Below are 20227 nucleotides of genomic sequence, written 5' to 3' on the forward strand. Positions count from 1 at the left end.
GGTGATGTCGTACATCACCGCTCATGAGATTTGGCAAGGGATCTTCAATCAAGATGGCCACAGCGGCTTCTACGCACTCAAATGGATGAGGTAAGTATGTATTTTCTTTTACGTCATTTCATGGAAAAATGTATTCGTTACCACGAAGCATGAGGAAGTTCGGCTTTGCAGCGAATAAAATTTTCCCTGAAATTCGGATCGAAGTCCACTTTGGAAAATTCGATTCGCTCAACCCTATTCCTGAGGATAGGTCATCAATATTAATTCCCGGATGATCTAAAAAGCAGTTTGGTCATTAAGGAGTTGACAAATTGTTTCAAGATGAAACAGCGCCTCCTCTATCTTTATCCCTGCAGGTCGCTGTATTTCTGCTGGACACGGAAGGCTCCATGGATATGGAAGGTGATAGAAAGGCCAACATAAAGATGTGCATGTTAAACATGCTCCTCAGCTCACACCTTGTAAGTAGCCTTTATTATCCTAATGTACCCATCATTATAATGAATGTGTCATTTAGACCACTCCATTTCTACATGAAGACCCACCAATGATCCAGTGCAGTGGCGTACATAGAGAAGTAAGGGCCCCATCAAGGATCAAACCAGGCCCCCCAGACAGGACAGAAGGGTTTCTGCCTAAACCCTCTTCAATGACCCTTGGGCCATTTTTCCACTGCCTCACTTGCTAAAAGTTGTTCCTCTAGAGGGTAGAGTCCTGACCAATATTCCTAACTAAGACTGGGCCCCCTCTTGCTCTGGGCCCCATAGCAGACACATGGTCTGCCACTATGGTAGTTACGTCCCTGATCCAGTGGTATCCCCAAGTAAGCTGCAGATGGCCACATATTCCACTACAGGTGAAACGTGGCACCCATTAGAATAGAGGAGTTGCCCTTTGACACATGGTCGCGTGAAGTCTTACGAGAAGGGTTTTGCTCTGTGCGTTGACTCTTTTCTCTGAAGGCAACTCCTTCCTTCAGAAGGAAGTCAATCATGGAACACTGTCCTCTGTGGAGCCGATATGGCGTAATAGAGGTTGTGGACTCTCATAGAATTGAACGGAGCAGGCTGAGAGTTGTAGTTTAACAACCGCTGTAGTGGCAGAGGTCACTCACTCCTGGTCTAATAGGACAGAGCCTCTAAAAAGGTATTGCAGTTACAAAACAATATCCCCTATCCACTGGATGGGTGATAACTAGAGGATGGACAGCAAAACCAGCAGCCCCCAAATACTCAGTGTCTTTTACCGTTTCAGGTGTACAATGTGAATTCCAGCATAAAAGAAACCGACATTGACTATCTTGAGGTGAGAAAACGATGCCGTTAATGTCACTGATTTCCACTTTTTGGATGTTACTTGCATTTATGGTAATAATTTCTGTTCTTTTCCAGATTTATTGTCATGGTATCGGCAGTGATAAACGCTACAAATTAAAGGTATAGCGTGTGATTATGGCAAATGACAAGTTTGCACTGGTTTATGTAGATCCGGGTAAATGCATTTCCAAATGCATATGCAGTGCCTAAATTAAAATCTGCATATCATCTCAAAAACATTCATAACTGTATAGGTGTTTGTCATAGCCAAGCTGTGCCTAGTTACAGTGATATAGAAGAAAGAGGGCACCAAAGAAAATATCAGTATGGGCCCCCATCATGCTACCGGCCTGATGTTCCTTTGTCCCTCTATGTCTTTTCCATGACCCTTGGGCCAGTTCTTTACTTTATTGTTTGCCAACTGTTGGAGTCCTGTGCAGGTTCTCGCCATCTGGTGACAAAGGTATGGGATAATCCAAATGTTGCCTATCATACTTGGTCTCTTATAGCAGACAGAGCATTAGGGGAGGTCTGAAGCTGAAGCCAGTTGCCTTACAGCCAGACAGCTCGGAAGTTTATGAGAAAAAGGGGATATAAGCTCCCTGTCACAAACAAAACTAAATACATTGCTCAAAGTGAGCTCTATGTGTGATGGCGGGGAGTGGGGGAAACCCCCCACTGTGCGGTGTCAAAGGGTAAAAGGGAATCAGCCTGGCCAAAAGGAGTAATAAGGGAGCAGGTCATCTCCTACAGCGTCCCTAATCCTCTCCCTGACTCCTCACCGTATGAGCGGACCCCGATGGTAGGACGACTCATACTCTGGATTCCTATAGACCCTAAGTCGCCCTGGTAATCCCTCACCAAGGAGCCGGGAAGAGAACGACCTGTTCATCCCAGTCATGGAGGAACAGGAGTCACTATCTGAGGCCAGGCTGCAAAGAGAGGGGAACACATACAGCATATGGAGATGGCAGTTAAGCGAAACCATAACACACTTACCTGCCACAGACACACTGACTGGAACCCGTGCACAAGTGCTGGTGTCCACACCAACATTAAAAGGACACAGCACACACCACAAACCACACAGGAACCCAGGACACCCATAGCTGCAATAAACATAAGACAGGGGACAGGGGAATGTCTGGTGTTACATGTCTGGTGGTGTTTGGTGTCATGTTTACTAAACTAGACATACAAACACCCTGAACATAACCCACTCCATACAAATAAGGACAGGAAGGGAAGGAGACACCGGGATAACACTGGTGACCACAAGGGTGGCCCTCACTGGACAGATGTAACAACCAGACAAGGAGCTTAACTCTAGCACACACCAGGGCTGGAGTACAACTGACTCCTGACCTAAAGCCACAGGTATAAGTGGGCTCAGCGTGCCTGTTGGTACTTGCATCCCTGGATCCGATGAAAGCTGTAATGGCACCGGACGGGGTTAAAAGCAGAGTGTGCTTGGCTTGCATGCTGACCTGCATTCCCTGGACTTTGTGTGGCTGTCATGGCCCATAAACAGGTAGGAACTAGTGATAGGGACCACTCAAATGAGGCGACCTTGACGTGGTGAGTGGCTTATTACGCTTTGGCCAAAATGTACACCAATGCCTCATCCAGCATGGAGGCAGGGCAGAATGCTGGATGTAGAGTGCGATCACATTTGCATTTTCCGTTTGTATATGTATTTCGCCATAGTGATGTGCACCTACATACAGGTTGTGCTGACCCAATCCCCCACATTTTTTCACAGGTATAAGGCTGGGTTCAGACCTGAGCGTTTTACAGCGCGTTCCTACGCGCTGTAAAACGCTCGACAGGCAAGAACCAATGATTCCCTATGGGAAAACGCCCGACGCCCCAAGAAGTACATGAGCTTCTTTGGGGCGTCTTGTCATGCGTTCCTGTACATAGACTTCAGCGGGAACGCGCGACAATGGGCGTTCGCTTGTCTCTGTATGTGCGATTGCAAACGCCCGTACAATCGCGCCTACAGAGCGCTCCATCGCGAACGCTCAGGTCTGAACCCAGAGTAAGAAGCACAAGTGACCACACCCAGCAAGGTAGTTAACCCTTACAGACAGGGGAAGGAAGCCACTTAAAGAGAAAGTGCACACACGAGCATACCAAACCACGTAACCACCGGCAACAGCATGCGTGGCAACCATGTCACGGCAATCACCCAGAAGGCCGAGACACTGCCACCGCATGCTCTCACAGCAATACGTTGCCGCGGGCAACCACCGCAAGTGTGGCAACAGTGTCACAGCGTACACCATAGGCCGTGATACTATGTTCAGCACTGGGACCTAAAGGCAAGAAGCTTTCTTATCTCATAGTGTCAGACTGGCCCACCGGGGTGCAGAGGGTCCTCCGGTGGGCCCAGGCTCTGAAACCACAGTAGGCCTTAAAGGTCCAAGAGAAAACAAATATTTGGAGCTGTCTTTGAAGCTAATCACTTGCCATCTATTTCTTTCATTCAAAATGTATTAGACTGTATTGATGATATAAGGGTTGGGGGCCCAATAATATTTTCCTCTGGTGGGCCCAAGGAACCCCAGTCCAACACTGGTCATGGAAACTTGTGACATCACAATGATGTCATACACCTCCAACTGTCAGATCGGTGAGAGGAGCATGCTGGGAAGATATGATATGTGTCCTTCCAGCATTCCTCTGTATGTAGATCACTGTCAATAATAACCTAATGGTAATATATGAAAATGTTATTGTGGCCCCTGCTTCTTCTTGTAGCTGGATATAGGGGTACAGAAAATCGACTATCATAGTCATTAATAACCCCCATGGTCTCCAGTGCAATGCTTGATCTATGGCAACCTGAGTTAAAAGCTAGACAAATTACAATAAAACCAGCACAAGACTTGGTCATCAGAATCATTTTGTCATTTTCTTTTCTATTTTATTCCAGTACTTTGATTTTTTGATTCGAAACTGGTATGACCCGAAGAAATGTGAAACAAATGATGCCGGATCCTATATAAATAAGGAAACTGAGGTTTGTAATTTTATTTTAACTCATTATTTTATTATTATTACATGTGAAATTCCTTTAGTGCCCCAAAAGTCTAAAAACTCTAATCGTTCGGTGCTTGTTTTTGGCACAGAACTGCCTGATAATGCAGACTGAGATGAGATTTATAAGACTGCCCTTACCTAAAATACAAAATCAAGCAACTTTGCTAATAGTCTTGACTCCAAATATCTTACCGTTTAATGCTCCATTTCTGTGCAGAACTATGTGTGTAATGACCCAGAGTGCCATTACCACTTCTGCACCCCGCTACTGTCTCCTATAGGCTAATTCCATGTGTGGGGTTTTGCTCTGGGAGACAGGCTAGCGGACGCAGTATAGAGGCAATCACAAAGTCTTTAACTTAAACCAGGCATGTCCAAACTGCGGCTCTCCAGCTGCTGCAAAACTACAACAGCTGGAGGGCCACAGTTTGGACATGCCTTATCTAAAGAGTTCGGTGTTTATTCACACATAAGGAAAAACAAAATGTTCACAGCCTTGGTGTTTGTTCACACCATGCAATGTCCATAGAACAAAATCTTCACAAGGTTAGCAGTTTTCCACCCGCAGTCCACAGCAGGCTTTAGGGGCCTGTTTCCCTGCATGCCGCTATCAGCCCTTTAGCACGGTACAAATTCACAGGTCCCAAAACAGAGACTCCCCAGCTTCTCTGTCAGATGGAGGATAAACCACACCCAGCTTAGACTGCTGGCTGGGTTTTTATATAGGCCAAAAAAGACCCGGCCTGGAGCGTGGGGAGAAGCCACCCACCCAGCACTTTGGCTACTCCCAGTAAGAGCCGGCTCAGATCGGCTTTACAGCCATACTAGCTGCCGCTGACTCTTATAACTACCGGCTCTTAACTCACCGAGGCAAGGAATCTCGGTGAAATATATCTTCCATCAATGACGGCCCCTTGCGCCTTCCTACATACCTCCCCCCTTTGTTCAACCCTGAGGGGGTGAACACCCGCCAGATAGTGTATCCGGGACTCTTAAAGGGATTGGTACATATATACAGTACAGACCAAAAGTTTGGACACACCTTCTCATTCAAAGAGTTTTCTTTATTTTCATAACTATGAAAATTGTAGATTCACACTGAAGGCATCAAAACTATGAATTAACACATGTGGAATTATATACATAACAAAAAAGTGTGAAACAACTGAAAATATGTCATATTCTAGGTTCTTCAAAGTAGCCACCTTTTGCTTTGATTACTGCTTTGCACACTCTTGGCATTCTCTTGATGAGCTTCAAGAGGTAGTCACCTGAAATGGTCTTCCAACAGTCTTGAAGGAGTTCCCAGAGATGCTTAGCACTTGTTGGCCCTTTTGCCTTCACTCTGCGGTCCAGCTCACCCCAAACCATCTCGATTGGGTTCAGGTCCGGTGACTGTGGAGGCCAGGTCATCTGGCGCAGACCCCATCACTCTCCTTCATGGTCAAATAGCCCTTACACAGCCTGGAGGTGTGTTTGGGGTCATTGTCCTGTTGAAAAATAAATGATGGTCCAACTAAACGCAAACCAGATGGAATAGCATGCCGCTGCAAGATGCTGTGGTAGCCATGCTGGTTCAGTATGCCTTTAATTTTGAATAAATCCCCCACAATGTCAACAGCAAAGCACCCCCACACCATCACACCTCCTCCTCAATGCTTCACGGTGGGAACCAGGCATGTAGAGTCCATCCGTTCACCTTTTCTGCGTCGCACAAAAACACGGTGGTTGGAACCAAAGATCTCAAATTTGGACTCATCAGACCAAAGCACAGATTTCCACTGGTCTAATGTCCATTCCTTGTGTTCTTTAGCCCAAACAAGTCTCTTCTGCTTGTTGCCTGTCCTTAGCAGTGGTTTCCTAGCAGATATTCTACCATGAAGGCCTGATTCACACAGTCTCCTCTTAACAGTTGTTCTAGAGATGTGTCTGCTGCTAGAACTCTGTGTGGCATTGACCTGGTCTCTAATCTGAGCTGCTGTTAACCTGCGATTTCTGAGGCTGGTGACTCGGATGAACTTATCCTCCGCAGCAGAGGTGACTCTTGGTCTTCCTCTCCTGGGGCGGTCCGCATGTGAGCCAGTTTCTTTATAGCGCTTGATGGTTTTTGTGACTGCACTTGGGGACACTTTCAAAGTTTTCCCAATTTTTCGGACTGACTGACCTTCATTTCTTAAAGTAATGATGGCCACTCGTTTTTCTTTACTTAGCTGCTTTTTTCTTGCCATAATACAAATTCTAACAGTCTATTCAGTAGGACTATCAGCTGTGTATCCACCTGACTTCTCCACAACGCAACTGATGGTCCCAACCCCATTTATAAGGCAAGAAATCCCACTTATTAAACCTGACAGGGCACACCTGTGAAGTGAAAACCATTTCAGGTGACTACCTCTTGAAGCTCATCAAGAGAATGCCAAAGCAGTAATCAAAGCAAAAGGTGGCTACTTTGAAGAACCTAGAATATGACATATTTTCAGTTGTTTCACACTTTTTTGTTATGTATATAATTCCACATGTGTTAATTCATAGTTTTGATGCCTTCAGTGTGAATCTACAATTTTCATAGTCATGAAAATAAAGAAAACTTTTTGAATGAGAAGGTGTGTCCAAACTTTTGGTCTGTACTGTATATGTACCTTATATTGGTACAGCCCCTCTGGTGTAATGAAGGCAGTTTTCTCTTTGGCAGCCTCCGTCAGGGGTACCTGCCAGTACCCTTTGGTGAGGTCCTACCCTTGGCCTAACTTCTCAATGAGTTCATCTACCCGAGGCATGGGATATGCATCGAACTTAGCTATTTCGTTTAATTTCTGAAAATCGTTACAAAATCGTAATGTCACGTCTAGTTTGGGAATTAAGACTATAGGACTGGCCCATTCGCTTTTAGACTCCTCAATGACGTCAAGCCGCATCATGAGCTGCACTTTGTCCAAGATGGCTTTTCACCGAGCCTCGGGTACCCGGTATGGCTTTAACCGGACTTTTGCCTGAGGCTCAGTGACAATGTCATGTTGGATTACGGAAGTGCGTCCAGGGAGGTCTGAGAACACATCCGTGTTCCGACTAACAAACTCCCTGGTTTCCTGAGCCTGTTTAGAGGAGAGGCTGTTAGCAATTTTTATTGTGGCAACCGCTTCCTTTGCATCAGACAGAGGAGCCGGAACCTCTTGCCCTAGAAAGCCCGGCAGCGGGCTGTCTTCAGTACAGGTTTCCCTATCCTTCCAAGGTTTAAGTAAATTAACATGGTAAAACTGCTCCGGCTTTCGCCTCCCCGGCTGGTGTACCTTGTAATTTACCTCTCCAATTTTTTCACGTACCTCGTAGGGCCCCTGACACCTGGCTAGGAACTTACTGTCCACAGTCGGCACCAGAACCAAAACCCGATCACCCGGGTTAAAGATCCGGACCCGAGCCTGACGATTATAGATCCGACTCTGGGCTCGCTGAGCGGCCTCCATATGCTCCCTGACAAGAGGCAAAACGGTCTCTATCCGCTATTGAATGAGTGGGTTGTTGTTCCCACGCCTCTTTGGCTATGTCCAACAAACCACAAGGATGTCTGCCATATAACAATTCGAAGGGCGAGAACCCAGTAGAGGCCTGGGGCACCTCTCGCACTGTGAACATGAGATAGGGCAGAAGAAGGTCCCAATCCTTTCCATCTTTGGACACCACCCTTTTTAACATGGTTTTTAGTGTTTTGTTAAACCTTTCAACCAGTCCGTCCATTTGTGGATGGTACACAGACATCCGTAACTGTTTAATATGCAGCAATTTACAGAGTTCCCTCATGACCTTGGATATAAAAGGGGTCCCCTGGTCAGTCAGGACCTCTTTAGGTAGCCCCACTCGGGAGAACATATCCATTTGCTCTTTAGCTATAAGTTTCGCCGATGTATGTCGCAGTGGCACTGCCTCCGGGTACAGAGTGACGTAATCAAGGACAACCAAGATGTGTTGGTGTCCCCTAGCGGACTTCAGTATTGGGCCTACCAGGTCCATAGTGATTCGCTCAAACTGTACCTCTATGATCGGGAGAGGTACCAAGGTACTGCGAAAAAGGTGCTGGGGGCTAGTTGCCTGGCAGGTCGGGCAAGACTTACAGAACTCGTCCACTTCTTTAAACACATTGGGCCAGTAAAACCATTATAGTATCTGTTCCTGTGTTTTCTGCATTCCCAGATGACCCCCGAGAACATGCTGGTGGGCTAACTCTAACACGAGTTTGCGATAAGCCTGGGGCACCACCAACTGTTCAATGGATTCACCTCGCAGCTGATTTACCCTATACAACATATCCTGACGAACCACAAAACGGGGGAACACCGACTCTGCCCCTGGTTGTTGTGGTTCACCATCTATTAGTACATTTTCCCAGGCTCGGGATAAGGTTGGATCCCGGTGTTGTGCAGTACCAAAATTATCCCTGGAGACATTGAGGTCTGCCAGGTCTGGCCCCGGCAGCAAGTCCTCCATGTCTCCCACTATTACACTTAGCGGGGTTGTTTCGCCCTCTTCCACCGAAGTGGCGGTCACCTCTACCTCAGGTTCCCAGGGTTCTGGTCTCCCCCCTGAGCCGGGCCACTCTGCTAGGGTTACCCCTGTCTCATGGGTGTCAGTCACTCTTGTAACCGGCCACAGTGTTGGGAAGCCTGGGAAGTCTCTCCCTATTATAAGTTCATAGTGTAGGTTGGTTGCGACAGCCACCTTGTGGGTCCACCTGCCGGAAACCGTGGACAGAGACACCATAGCAGTAGGGTAGTCTTTTAAGTCCCCATGTATACACATGACTCCGACCTTACGGCTGGTGTGCTCAGCGGAGCGTACCAGGGAAGCCCTTACCAGGGTCACCAGACTCCCTGAGTCCAACAGAGCCTCCGCTGGAGTGTCTCCCACCTCCACCTGGCACAGGTGGTTCAGAGACTCCGGAGCACCCACTGCACACAGTTTCCTGGCATACAATGATTGATGGAAACCATAGTTCGTGTCCATGGGTTCCCCCTGATGACAGTCAGCTCGAACATTGCCAGGCTCCCGACACCGCCAGCAGATTATTGGAGCAGGGTCCACAGGGGTTACATCCCGGGCGGGTTTGGTGGGCACCAGTCGCCGGGTCCGGGGTGGAGAGTTATGGGATTTGACTGCCCCCCTCCCAAAATAACTCTCCTGCAAGTTCCGGGTCGTCTCATAGCACTCCACCAAGTCGACCATCTGAAGCGCATTACCTGGAGAGACCTGGCCAATCCATTGCTGGAGAGGAGGTGGCAGAGCCCTCCAGAACCTGTCTGCTAACAACCGGTCCAGCATAGCATTGGGGCTCAGCACGTCATGTTGTAGCCACTTTTGCAATAGGTTGAGCAGGTTATAATACTGGGGTCTCACGGGCTCAGCCGGGTTGAACTCCCACTGATGCACCCGCTGGGCCCGGACCAGCACATTCACCCCCAGTCTTGCCGAAATCTCCCCCTTTACCTTTGGGTAGTTGGCCACTTGATCGTCCAGATAATCGAAATACACCCGCTGAGACTCTGATGCCAGGAAAGGAGCAACGACCTCAGCCCACTGGTCCTGGGGCAGCCTTTCCCTGGTGGCCACATTTCCATACATCGCCAGGTAGGTTTTCGATGTCATCTGTGGGTGTCATCTTAGGGATGGCTGCACGGACTGCTTTCCGGGTATCGTGGATGCTTGGAGTTGCTCTTGCTGTTTGCAAAGCCTTCATGTGTTGTAGCAGCAACTGGTTGGTCTCTTGCTGCTGCTTATTTGCCTCGCATTGCTGCAGGTTGGTCTCTCGCTGTTGCAGATTAGCCTCCATGAGGGCCTTCAGAACAGCCTCCATTTTGTCACGTGTCACAGGTTTAAATCTAGCAGGTTTGATAAATGACATACGCCTGTGTGCAAACCAAAAATATTTACGCGTTCACGCCAGCCTCGCTGCGCCTGCCCTCTCCAAGCCACCAATTGTAGGTATTTGCTCTGGTAGGCAGGGTATGTGGACGCAATACAGAGGCAAGACCACGGTTGAAAAACAAAAGTCCAGTGTTTATTCACACATAAAAGAAAAAACAATGCTTTATAGGGTCCTGGTGTTAATTCACACAGCAAGCGTCCCCAGAACAACATAAATCACCTGGCAGTCCACAGCAGGCTTTAGGGCACCTGACTCCCAGCAGGCGGCTCTCATGCGGCTCTCAGCCTTGCAGCATGGCGGATCTCCTCAGCTCTCAAAAACACAGAGCTTCCACAGCTCCACTATCACTTGGAGCATCATACCACACCCAGCTGAGCTGCTGGCTGGGTTTTTAAACCCAGACCAAAACCTGGCCTGGACGTGGGGAACACCCTGCTCTTTGGCTGCTCCCAATAAGAACCGGCCCGGATTGTCTTTACAGCCACACTAAGTAAAACAGTGTCAGCGAGCACTAGCTGCCGCTGACACAAAATTACTGGTTCCTATCTCCCCGAGGCTAGGAACCTCGGTGACACATACCTTCTGTCAATGACGGACCCTTGCGCCTTCCTACAGCCCATTTGATGGCCAGGCACTCTCTCTCCACTATACTGTACCTAGTCTCGGCTGGGGTAAGTTTGCGACTCAGGAAAACAACAGGATGTTCCTCCCATTGATGTCCTGAGAGAGTACAGCTCCGAGGCCTACTTCAGAGGCATCTGTCTGTACCACAAACTACCTCTTGAAGTCAGGCGTCACCAATACCTGAGACCCATACAGGGCAGACTTCAAAGCTGAGAAAGCCTTTTCCACTTGCTCATTCCACTGAACCGACACTGACTTGCGTCCCTTCAAAAACCCTGTCAATGGTGCGGCGACTGTAGCAAAATTGGACGAACCTCATATAGTTCCCCACCAAACCCAGGAATGACTTTACTTGCCGAGTAGTGACAGGTCGGAGTCAAATCCTAATTGCCTCAATTTTGTTCACCTGAGGTTTGATAATTCTGCGCCCAATTACATACCCCAGGTACTTGGACTTGGTCTCTTCTAACCCTATTGCGCACTTTTTTGGGTTAGTGGTTAAGCCAGCCTTCCTAAGGGAGTACACTACAGCCTGTACTTTAGGTAGGTGACTTTCCCAGTCGGTGCTGTGGATAACGATATCGTCCAGGAACACCGAAGAGTACCAACGGTGTGTACAGAGTACAATGTCCATTAGCCTTTGAAACGTGGCAGGAGCGCCATGTAGACCAAAGGGTAATACCTTGTACTGATACAGCCCCTCTGGAGTAATAAAAGCCATTTTTTCCTTGGCAGCCTCTGTCAAGGGTACCTGCCAGTACATTTGGTGAGGTCGAACACAGAAAAATACCGGGCTTGCCCAACTTCTCAATAAGCTTATCCACTCGAGGCATGGGATATGCATCAAACTTGGACACCTCATTCAGTTTGCGGAAGTCGTTACAGAACCGCAATGTCCCTTCCGGCTTGGGTATTAAGACTATCGGACTGGCCTATTCACTTTTTGACTCCTCGATGACACCTAGCTGGAGCAGTAGCTGCACTTCCTCCGCGATGGCTTGTCACCGAGCCTCGGGTACCCTTGGGTAACCGGACTTTTGCCTGAGGCTCAGTGATAATGTCATGTTGGACTATGGAAGTGCGTCCAGGGAGGTCTGAGAAAACATCAGTGTTCCGACTAATGAACTCCCTGGCTTTCTGAGCCTGTTTAGAGGAGAGGCTGTCAGCAACTTTCACTGTGGCAGTCGCTTCCCTTTCTTCAGACAGAGGGGCCGAAACCGCTTCCCCTAGGAACCCTGGCCATGGGCTGTATTCCATACAGGTTTCCCTATCTTTCCAGGGTTTGAGCAGATTCACATGCTCCGGCTTTCACCTCCCTGGCTGGTGTACCTTGTAATCTACCTCTCCAATTTTTTCAAGCACCTCGTAGGGCCCCTGCCACCTAGCTAGGAACTTATTGTCTACGGTTGGTACCAGAACCAATACCCGATCATCCGGGTTAAAGGTACGGACCTGAGCCTGCCGATTATAGATCCTACTCTGGGCTCGCTGTGCTGCCTCCATATGCTCCCTAACCAGAGGTAACACTGTTTCCATCCGTTCTTGCATCTGGGTGACGTACTCAACAACACTTCTGTGCGGTGTGGGTTGTTGTTCCCACGCCTCTTTGGCCACGTCCAACAGACCGCGAGGGTGTCTGCCGTATAGCAGTTCGAAGGGCGAGAACCCAGTAGAGGCCTGGGGCACCCCTCGCACTGTGAACATGAGATAGGGCAGAAGAAGGTCCCAGTTCCTCCCATCCTTAGACACCACTCTTTTTAGCATTTTTTTTAATGTTTGATTAAACCTCTCTACCAGGCCATCCGTTTGCGAACGATACACGGACGTCCGTAGCTGTTTTATGTGGAGCAATTTACAGAGTTCCCTCATGACCTTGGACATAAAGGGGGTCCCTTGGTCAGTCAGAACCTCCTTAGGCAGACCCACACGACAAAATATCTCCATTAACTCCTTAGCTATGTGTTTGGCTGATGTATGCCGCAGTGGCACCGCCTCCGGTACAGAGTGGCATAGTCGAGGACAACCAAGATGTGTTGGTGTCCTCTAGCAGACTTCGGTACCGGCCTATGAGATCCATAGCGATCCGTTTGAACGGAACCTCGATAATCGGGAGGGGTACCAGGGGAATACGGAAATGTGGCTGGGGGCTCGTTATCTGGCAGGTTGGGCAAGACATACAATATTCTTCTACCTCTCTGAACACACTGGGCCAGTAAAACCGCTGTAGAATCCGGTCCTGCGTTTTTTGTATTCCCAGATGACCCCCGAGAACATGCTGGTGGGCTAACTCTAACACGAGTTTGCAATAAGCCTGGGGCACCACCAACTGTTCAATGGATTCACCTCGCAGCTGGTTTACTCGATACAACATCTCTTGATGAACCACAAAATAGGGAAACACGACTCTGCCCCCGGTTGTTGGGGTTCCCGAGCTATTATTAATACATTTTGCCATGCTCGGGATAGGGTTGGGTCCCGATGTTGTGCAGTACCAAAATGATTCCCGGAGACATTGAGGTCGGCTAGTTCCGGACCTGGCGGCAAGTCCTCCATGTCTCCCACCATCTGTAACAGTACAGCCTGGATCACAGCGGCTCCCTGTGACAATACGCTGACTTGCGCTCCAGCGTGGAACGCAGCGACCACCTGTGTTGTTACGCTGGCTTGCGCTCCAGCGTGGAACGCAGTGGCTGCTGGGCCGTCCTGTGACGCCGCCCACTTACCGTCCGGCCCTTAAATAGAAGACAGGTGCTAAGCAGGGTGTTCCACTAATGGAGTGCGCACCCTGCTAGCTCCACTGCATCTGAGGACTCTGTCCACATATCCAGACCTGGATCCCTAACAACAGCGTGAAGGACTGTCTACCTTCTTGCCACTGGCTTCCCCACTGCTGGCTTCCTAGCCAGGACCAACTAACCGCAAGTATATGCCTGTTACCTGCTCTGATTAATGTCCTGGAACTCTGAGTGGGGTGGTTCCTGACTGGTGTAAGACGATACTCCCAAACCAACTCTGAACCTACTGCATACTATATACTAAACTGTGGACATGCTATACTAACTCTGAACCTACTGCATACTATATACTAAACTGTGGGCATGTTCTGAACCTACTGCATACTATATACTAAACTGTGGACATGCTCTGAACCTATGGCATACAATATACTAAACTGTGGACATGCTCTGAACCTATGGCATACAATATACTAAACTGTGGACATGCTATACTAACTCTGAACCTACTGCATACTATATACTAAACTGTGGACATGCTCTGAACCTACTGCATACTATATACTAAACTGTGGACATGCTATACTAACTCTGAACCTACTGCATACAATATACTAAACTGTGGACATGCTCTGAACCTACTGCATACTATATACTAAACTGTGGACATGCTCTGAACCTATGGCATACAATATACTAAACTGTGGACATGCTATACTAACTCTGAACCTACTGCATACTATATACTAAACTGTGGACATGTTCTGAACCTACTGCATACTATATACTAAACTGTGGACATGCTCTGAACCTATGGCATACAATATACTAAACTGAGGACATGCTATATACTAACCCTGAACCTATTGCATACTAGATACTAACTCTGAACTGTGCACAAGATCATACTAACTTGTGACTCCTGTAATACTGAGAGACCTTCCTCTCCAGCAGTAATATTAAATAGATGGATAGCGGTAAATGATTTTGTTACCCCAAACTCTCCGCCCAAGACTGAGAGAGACGCCTGGGGTACATACTGAGTAACCGCGAATCCCACAGCCAAGAACAAGGGCAGTGGGATAATAGTGCATGTCCATTGCTTCCGCAGTTGAGATCCTAACTGATCAACTAGGTGTGTTACACCATCACACTTAGCGGGGTTGTCTTCCCCTCTTCCACCGAAGTGGTGGTCACCCCTACTGCTGGCCCTTCGGACTCAGGTTCCTAGGGTTCTGGTCTCAAAAGTTTCTATGGATATCATTAATTCTGAAACTATCCTAACATTAATTTTTATTTCATCAAGATCGTATCCAGTGTTTTGCCACTTAAAAATATTTCAACCAGCAATCACAATGTATTCTGTAAGGGAACTGGGCAGCAAGTGTTCACTTCTTCTGCAACTCCCCCACAGGGGAGTTGAAGTCTTACATAATTACTATTTGCAAAGAATGGGCTAGCTGATTCTGCAATGTGTAAGGTGCTATTTGCAGCCACTGTCGTTAATAGATTAGTGCCCTGAAGTCTGGTAATGCAAGTTTATGATTTAGGGGGAATTTATAATTCCCTTTGCTCCCCAAATTTTTTGCCACTAATAATTTTTGCACAAAAATGTGTGACTTTTTGCGATTTTACAGCACTTTTTAAAAAAACGGGTGGGCAGGTGGGCAATGTCAGCTATGTTAATTAGCTCTATGCCAGATTTATCAAATGGTGAAAAATAACTGGAGCAAAATCTCTAGACGAAGGTGTTATGTTTTTAGCAAAGTGCGAGGCTTAATAAATTTTGTGCAAACTACACCAAGGCAGATTTAAGAGAAACTGACTTCAAAAAATTCCCCCAATGTTTTTGCTGAACAGAAAATGAAGAAAAGATACAAGAACTGCACATTTTTGAAGGTCCTTGATCAGTGTTCCTCCGAATGCTTCTTGATGCCGAACCCAGGCCCAGAAATCACTAGCCAGGAGACGGGAAGACTTAGAGGTAGTCGTCATTACTACGCTTACATGGTTTTTCTTGTTTTAATAACCTATACAGGCCCACTTGTATGTATATAGAAACCCTGTGCATCCTACATCTTATAGTACAGGACAGGACTAAGGCTACTTTCACACTTGCGGCAGTGTGATCCGGTGGGCAGTTCCGTCGTCGGAACTGGCCGCCGGATCCGCCGATCTGCCGCTGACTGAAAGCATTTGTGAGACGGATCCGGATGCGGATCCGTCTCACAAATGCATTGCAAGGACGGATCCGTCTCTCCGCTTGTCATGCGGACCGACGGATCCGTCTTGTACATTTTTTCCGATCTGCGCATGCCGGAACGACGGATCCGGCATTCCGGTATTCTGAATGCCGGATCCGGCGCTTATATATTCCTATGGGAAAAAATGCCGGATCCGGCGTTCAGGCAAGTCTTCAGTTTTTTTCGCCGGAGAGAAAACCGTAGCATGCTGCGGTTTTCTCTTTTGCCTGATCAGTCAAAACGACTGAACTGAAGACATCCTGATGCAAACTGATTACTCTCCATTCAGAATGCATGGGGATATGCCTGATCAGTTCTTTTCCGGTATAGAGCCCCTGTGACGGAACTCTATGCCGGAAAAAGAAAAACGCAAGTGTGAAAGTACCCTAATTAAGGAGTGTCTCAGCAGAAGTAACCACTATAAATTTGGATCCCGCCACCTTTGGTATACCTACAGTATAATTTGTCAATTGAAATTCTTACTCTTTCTAAGGCTACTTTCACACTTGCGTTCGGACCGGATCTGTCTGGTATCTGTACAGACGGATCCGCTCCTATAATGCAAACGATGGGATCCGTTCAGAACGGAACTGTTTGCATTATATTTCAGAAAAACGTCTAAGTGTAATTTGTATTCAGACCGATCCGTCCAGACTTTACATTGAAAGTCAATGGGGGGCGGATGAAAATTGCACCATATTGTGTCACCTTCAAACGGATCTGCCCCCATTGACTTCCATTGTAACTCTGGACGGATCCGTTTGCCTCCGCACGGCCAGGCGGACAACCGAACGCTGCAAGCAGCGTTCGGGTGTCCGCCTGCTGAGCGAAGCGGAAGCCAAGCGGAGCCAGACTGATGCATTCTGAGCGGATCCGCATCCAGTCAGAATGCATTAGGGCTGGACGGATCCGTTCGGGGCCGCTTGTGAGAGCCTTCAAACGGAGCTCACAAGCGGAGCCCCGAACGCAAGTGTGAAAGTAGCCTAAGCTTAGTGGTAATGTGTTTACTGCCACCTGCAGGCTACATAGATATGATAGTTGTTAAAGGGTTTTTAAACTTTTTCCCAAACTTTTTATATGTCATAGAATCATATTGAAAGTTTAGATTTAGATTAGAGTGCTAAAACCTCCACGATCCCTAGAATGAGGGGAGAGAAGCCGAATATAGCACTTAGACAGGCTTCATGGGTCCATCTCGATTCCTTCCTCAGCAGCGAGGAGAGAGCGCGATATGCGCGTGCTGCTCTTCCCTCGTTCTAGGGATTGATGGGGGTCTCAGCGCTCAGACCCCTATCGATCTAAACGTTTGATATATCTCTATGACATATCAAAAGATTTTTGAAAAGTTTGTGATATGTTACATGTGTCTCAATAAAGTTATTCTTGAAATACCCTAAATGGCCTCATGAAACATAGGGGGAGATTTATCAAGACCGTTGTTTTCTTCACCGCTCTTGATGTCCCCAGCGCTGCCATTGGATAGCCTAACTTATGACGGGACATGCACCTAAACAGAAAGCTAATGCAGCTCAGAGCTGCTGTAAATTTCGGTTTTTCTATGCTCCAGAAAATTGTTGGAAATAAAGACAAATGTGTCGTGGACGCTGGTCATGCCCCATCCTCACTCCCTTTTTTCGGAAAAGTAGTAAGGGCAGCATACAAAGCCAAGTTTGCAAAATATTTTTTCACAATGGCGTTAAAACAATCGCAAGGACAAGGTTTGTGACTTTTTTTTATACCAGAAAAGTGGTTAAGGGAGATGATAAATTTCCCCCATGGTGTCAGAAGCGGACCCAGTTTTGGTGTTTTAGAAGCCACTAAAGTCCTAAAATCACAAAAAAAAAATCATCAAGAATTGCTTTTTGGGTAAGTTACTAATAAGAGACACACAGCATTACAGAAAATGGCTGCCAACGGCTTCCTTATCCATCTCCAAGGGACTGTAAAGGGAATATTTCAAAGTCCAAAGAGAAGATTATGAGGTGGCAACTGAACTTGATAAGAAAGACGCCAAAGTAAGGATAGCCACATGATGCTCAGTACTGGGGAGAAACTGTCTGCGTATATATCAGCACCTCTCACTCTCTGATGCCGACAAGCCAGACATACAGAAAACTCGGGCATTTTCTGGATGCATTAAAGAGTCATTTTATGCCCTCACGTAACATCACATATGAGACATCTTCAATACCACAAACCAAGACCAGATCGCTATCTGACAAAACTGATGCAGCTTGCAGTACCATGTGAGTAAGGTGAATTCAATGTGTGTTCTGTAAAAAAGGTTAAAATATGCTTTAACATGTATTATTGCATTGCCATACAAAGATCAGTAAGGAGTTGGCAGGTCTTAATTGTGACTACTAGGTGAGGATGTTGTCACCCTCTCCATAGGGAGTGGTTAGGCCTCAGTGTAGGGCAGTCTAGCTGGAAAGTGGAAGGAGTGAGCCCTGGACAGTGAACCAGGAGCAAAAGCTAAAGAGAAAAAAGAAACAAAAATATTTGAAAAGCATTCCAGTGTGGAGAGGAGGTGTGTGTAGTAGTCCTGTGGAGACAAATTGCCTACAAGAAGTTTACAGACTCTACAGCAAACTTGTTCAGTAGATTTAAGTCTTATGGTGCCTGGACATACATTACAAACACACTGTGGAAGTTGCTAAAGATTTACTAAAGTTGTGGAAACATTTATTGCAAGCACATCAACCTGTAAGAATTGAAGAACTTATTCTGACACAGGGGTCTGCCTCGTGGTGGCATAGTGAGAAGTGTTGCACCCCTATTTCTGGATGCTTAGGCTTCAGAGAAAAGTGCAGTGTGATGAAAATTGATTCAGAGAAATATCTAGATCTGCTAACTATTACAGCAGCCGAGTAACCTGTAAGAACTATGGGAAATGCAAACTGTATAAGAACTGCCAGTCCATGCATGTTGAGAACTGTGACTAATATATCTGAACTTAATTCTGCAGTAAAGAACCATTTTGTTGTTAATTTGGCTTCATTATTTCCTGCACTGCCACACTTCATCAACTTCAGCTGTCGGGAACCCTGCCTTGCACCTCACAATTCATCACCACTAAGGGCACCACCATCAGGCAGGAAAACCCCAGAACCAGGGTGTGCCCTGAAGGGTGTGCTTCTACCACTGCATGGCCCAGGAAGCGTCCAAACTGTGAGTACAACTACTTCCATCCTCCACAACTCCCTTGTGGCTCACAGAATAGTTCTGGGATCAAGACATTAAAGCAAGAAATACAATGCTCAGAGTACCAGACCTGAACCTACAGAGAGCTACTGAGTAGAAGCTATAAACTTAAAGGAATAAAAATACAAGAAGTCCACGATAGCAAAAGCAAAACTAAAGCTGTAAATTATGCTGAAAAACACACAAAAAAGCAGCCCATGAAAAAAAAAAAACTGAAGAAGGCAAGGTGAAAACAAAAGCGCTGTCAGTTGACAACAGACATACTGTGGAAGCATCCACCCATGCGGTAGAAAGCACTGTCCTGTATATGGAGAAACCTGTAGTAAGTGCAAAAAGCAAAACCATTCTTTTACAGCATGCAGGCAGAAAGCAAGTGCCTAAACGCAAAGATCAAGAGCAGTAGCTCCGAAGAATCAGTATTCACAATGGTTCATACAACAGGAGCAGTAAGCACTCCAGGAGCACCATGGTTTGTACCACAAGAAGCCACTTCTCTGAGAAGATACATGTCAGAAAATGGGGCTGCTTACACGGAATGTAGAACATAATGTATCGCTACATGATGACCATCAAACAACTGCAATCTAGGTTTGCACCGGGTATCGAAGTCTCAATAGTTTTTCCATACTTTGATACCCGGTTCAGGTCGATACTGAATTTGGCATTTTCTCATACTAAGCTGGGATATTGCCCAGCTTAGTAGAAGTTCCAATTAGAGAGCATGGTGCTTGCACTGCCCGGCGCACACCGTGTACTCATCAGTGGCGCCAGGAGAGAGCACAGAAGCAGAGAGAGCTGCAGGGAAGCGGGGGTGAGATTGGAGAGGGAGCGCTGGAAGGACGTGTCATTGATAACCCTGAAGAAGGAGACCAGGACCAGTCCCCGCCCTCAGGACATAGTGCTGAGCTGCTGATGAGAACATCCCACTGGTGGCACAGCTCACAGCATGATACATTGAGGTCCAGGTTGTATATGATGAGGTTATATATGATATGAGGTGACTCCCTATAGTACACTTTGAGTCATTTACTACAAACCGGATTCCAAAAAAGTTGGGACACTAAACAAATTGTGAATAAAAACTGAATGCAATGATGTGGAGATGGCAAATGTCAATATTTTATTTGTAATAGAACGTAGATGACA

The 20227-nt window shown here is 47.0% G+C and overlaps 1 protein-coding gene across 4 annotated transcripts in view; it reads left to right on the top strand.

Moving 5' to 3' along the window:
- The window catches only part of LOC120986318 (RING finger protein 112-like), a 248188-nt gene that overhangs the window by 203501 nt on the left and 24460 nt on the right, over nt 1–20227 (top strand). For 2 of the 4 annotated variants that reach the window (XM_040414829.1, XM_040414832.1), the window contains 5 exons: nt 357–461; nt 1255–1305; nt 1392–1436; nt 4255–4341; nt 15495–15618. The exons of 1 other annotated variant lie outside the window; for it this stretch is intronic. In XM_040414829.1, coding sequence (XP_040270763.1) covers nt 357–461; nt 1255–1305; nt 1392–1436; nt 4255–4341; nt 15495–15618 — 412 coding nt within the window. The remainder of the gene's footprint in view (nt 1–356; nt 462–1254; nt 1306–1391; nt 1437–4254; nt 4342–15494; nt 15619–20227) is intronic. One more of the 4 variants, XM_040414833.1, reaches the window with a different exon arrangement.

This window comes from Bufo bufo, chromosome 1 (genome assembly GCF_905171765.1).
Source record: "Bufo bufo chromosome 1, aBufBuf1.1, whole genome shotgun sequence".
Taxonomy (NCBI): Eukaryota; Metazoa; Chordata; class Amphibia; order Anura; family Bufonidae; genus Bufo; species Bufo bufo.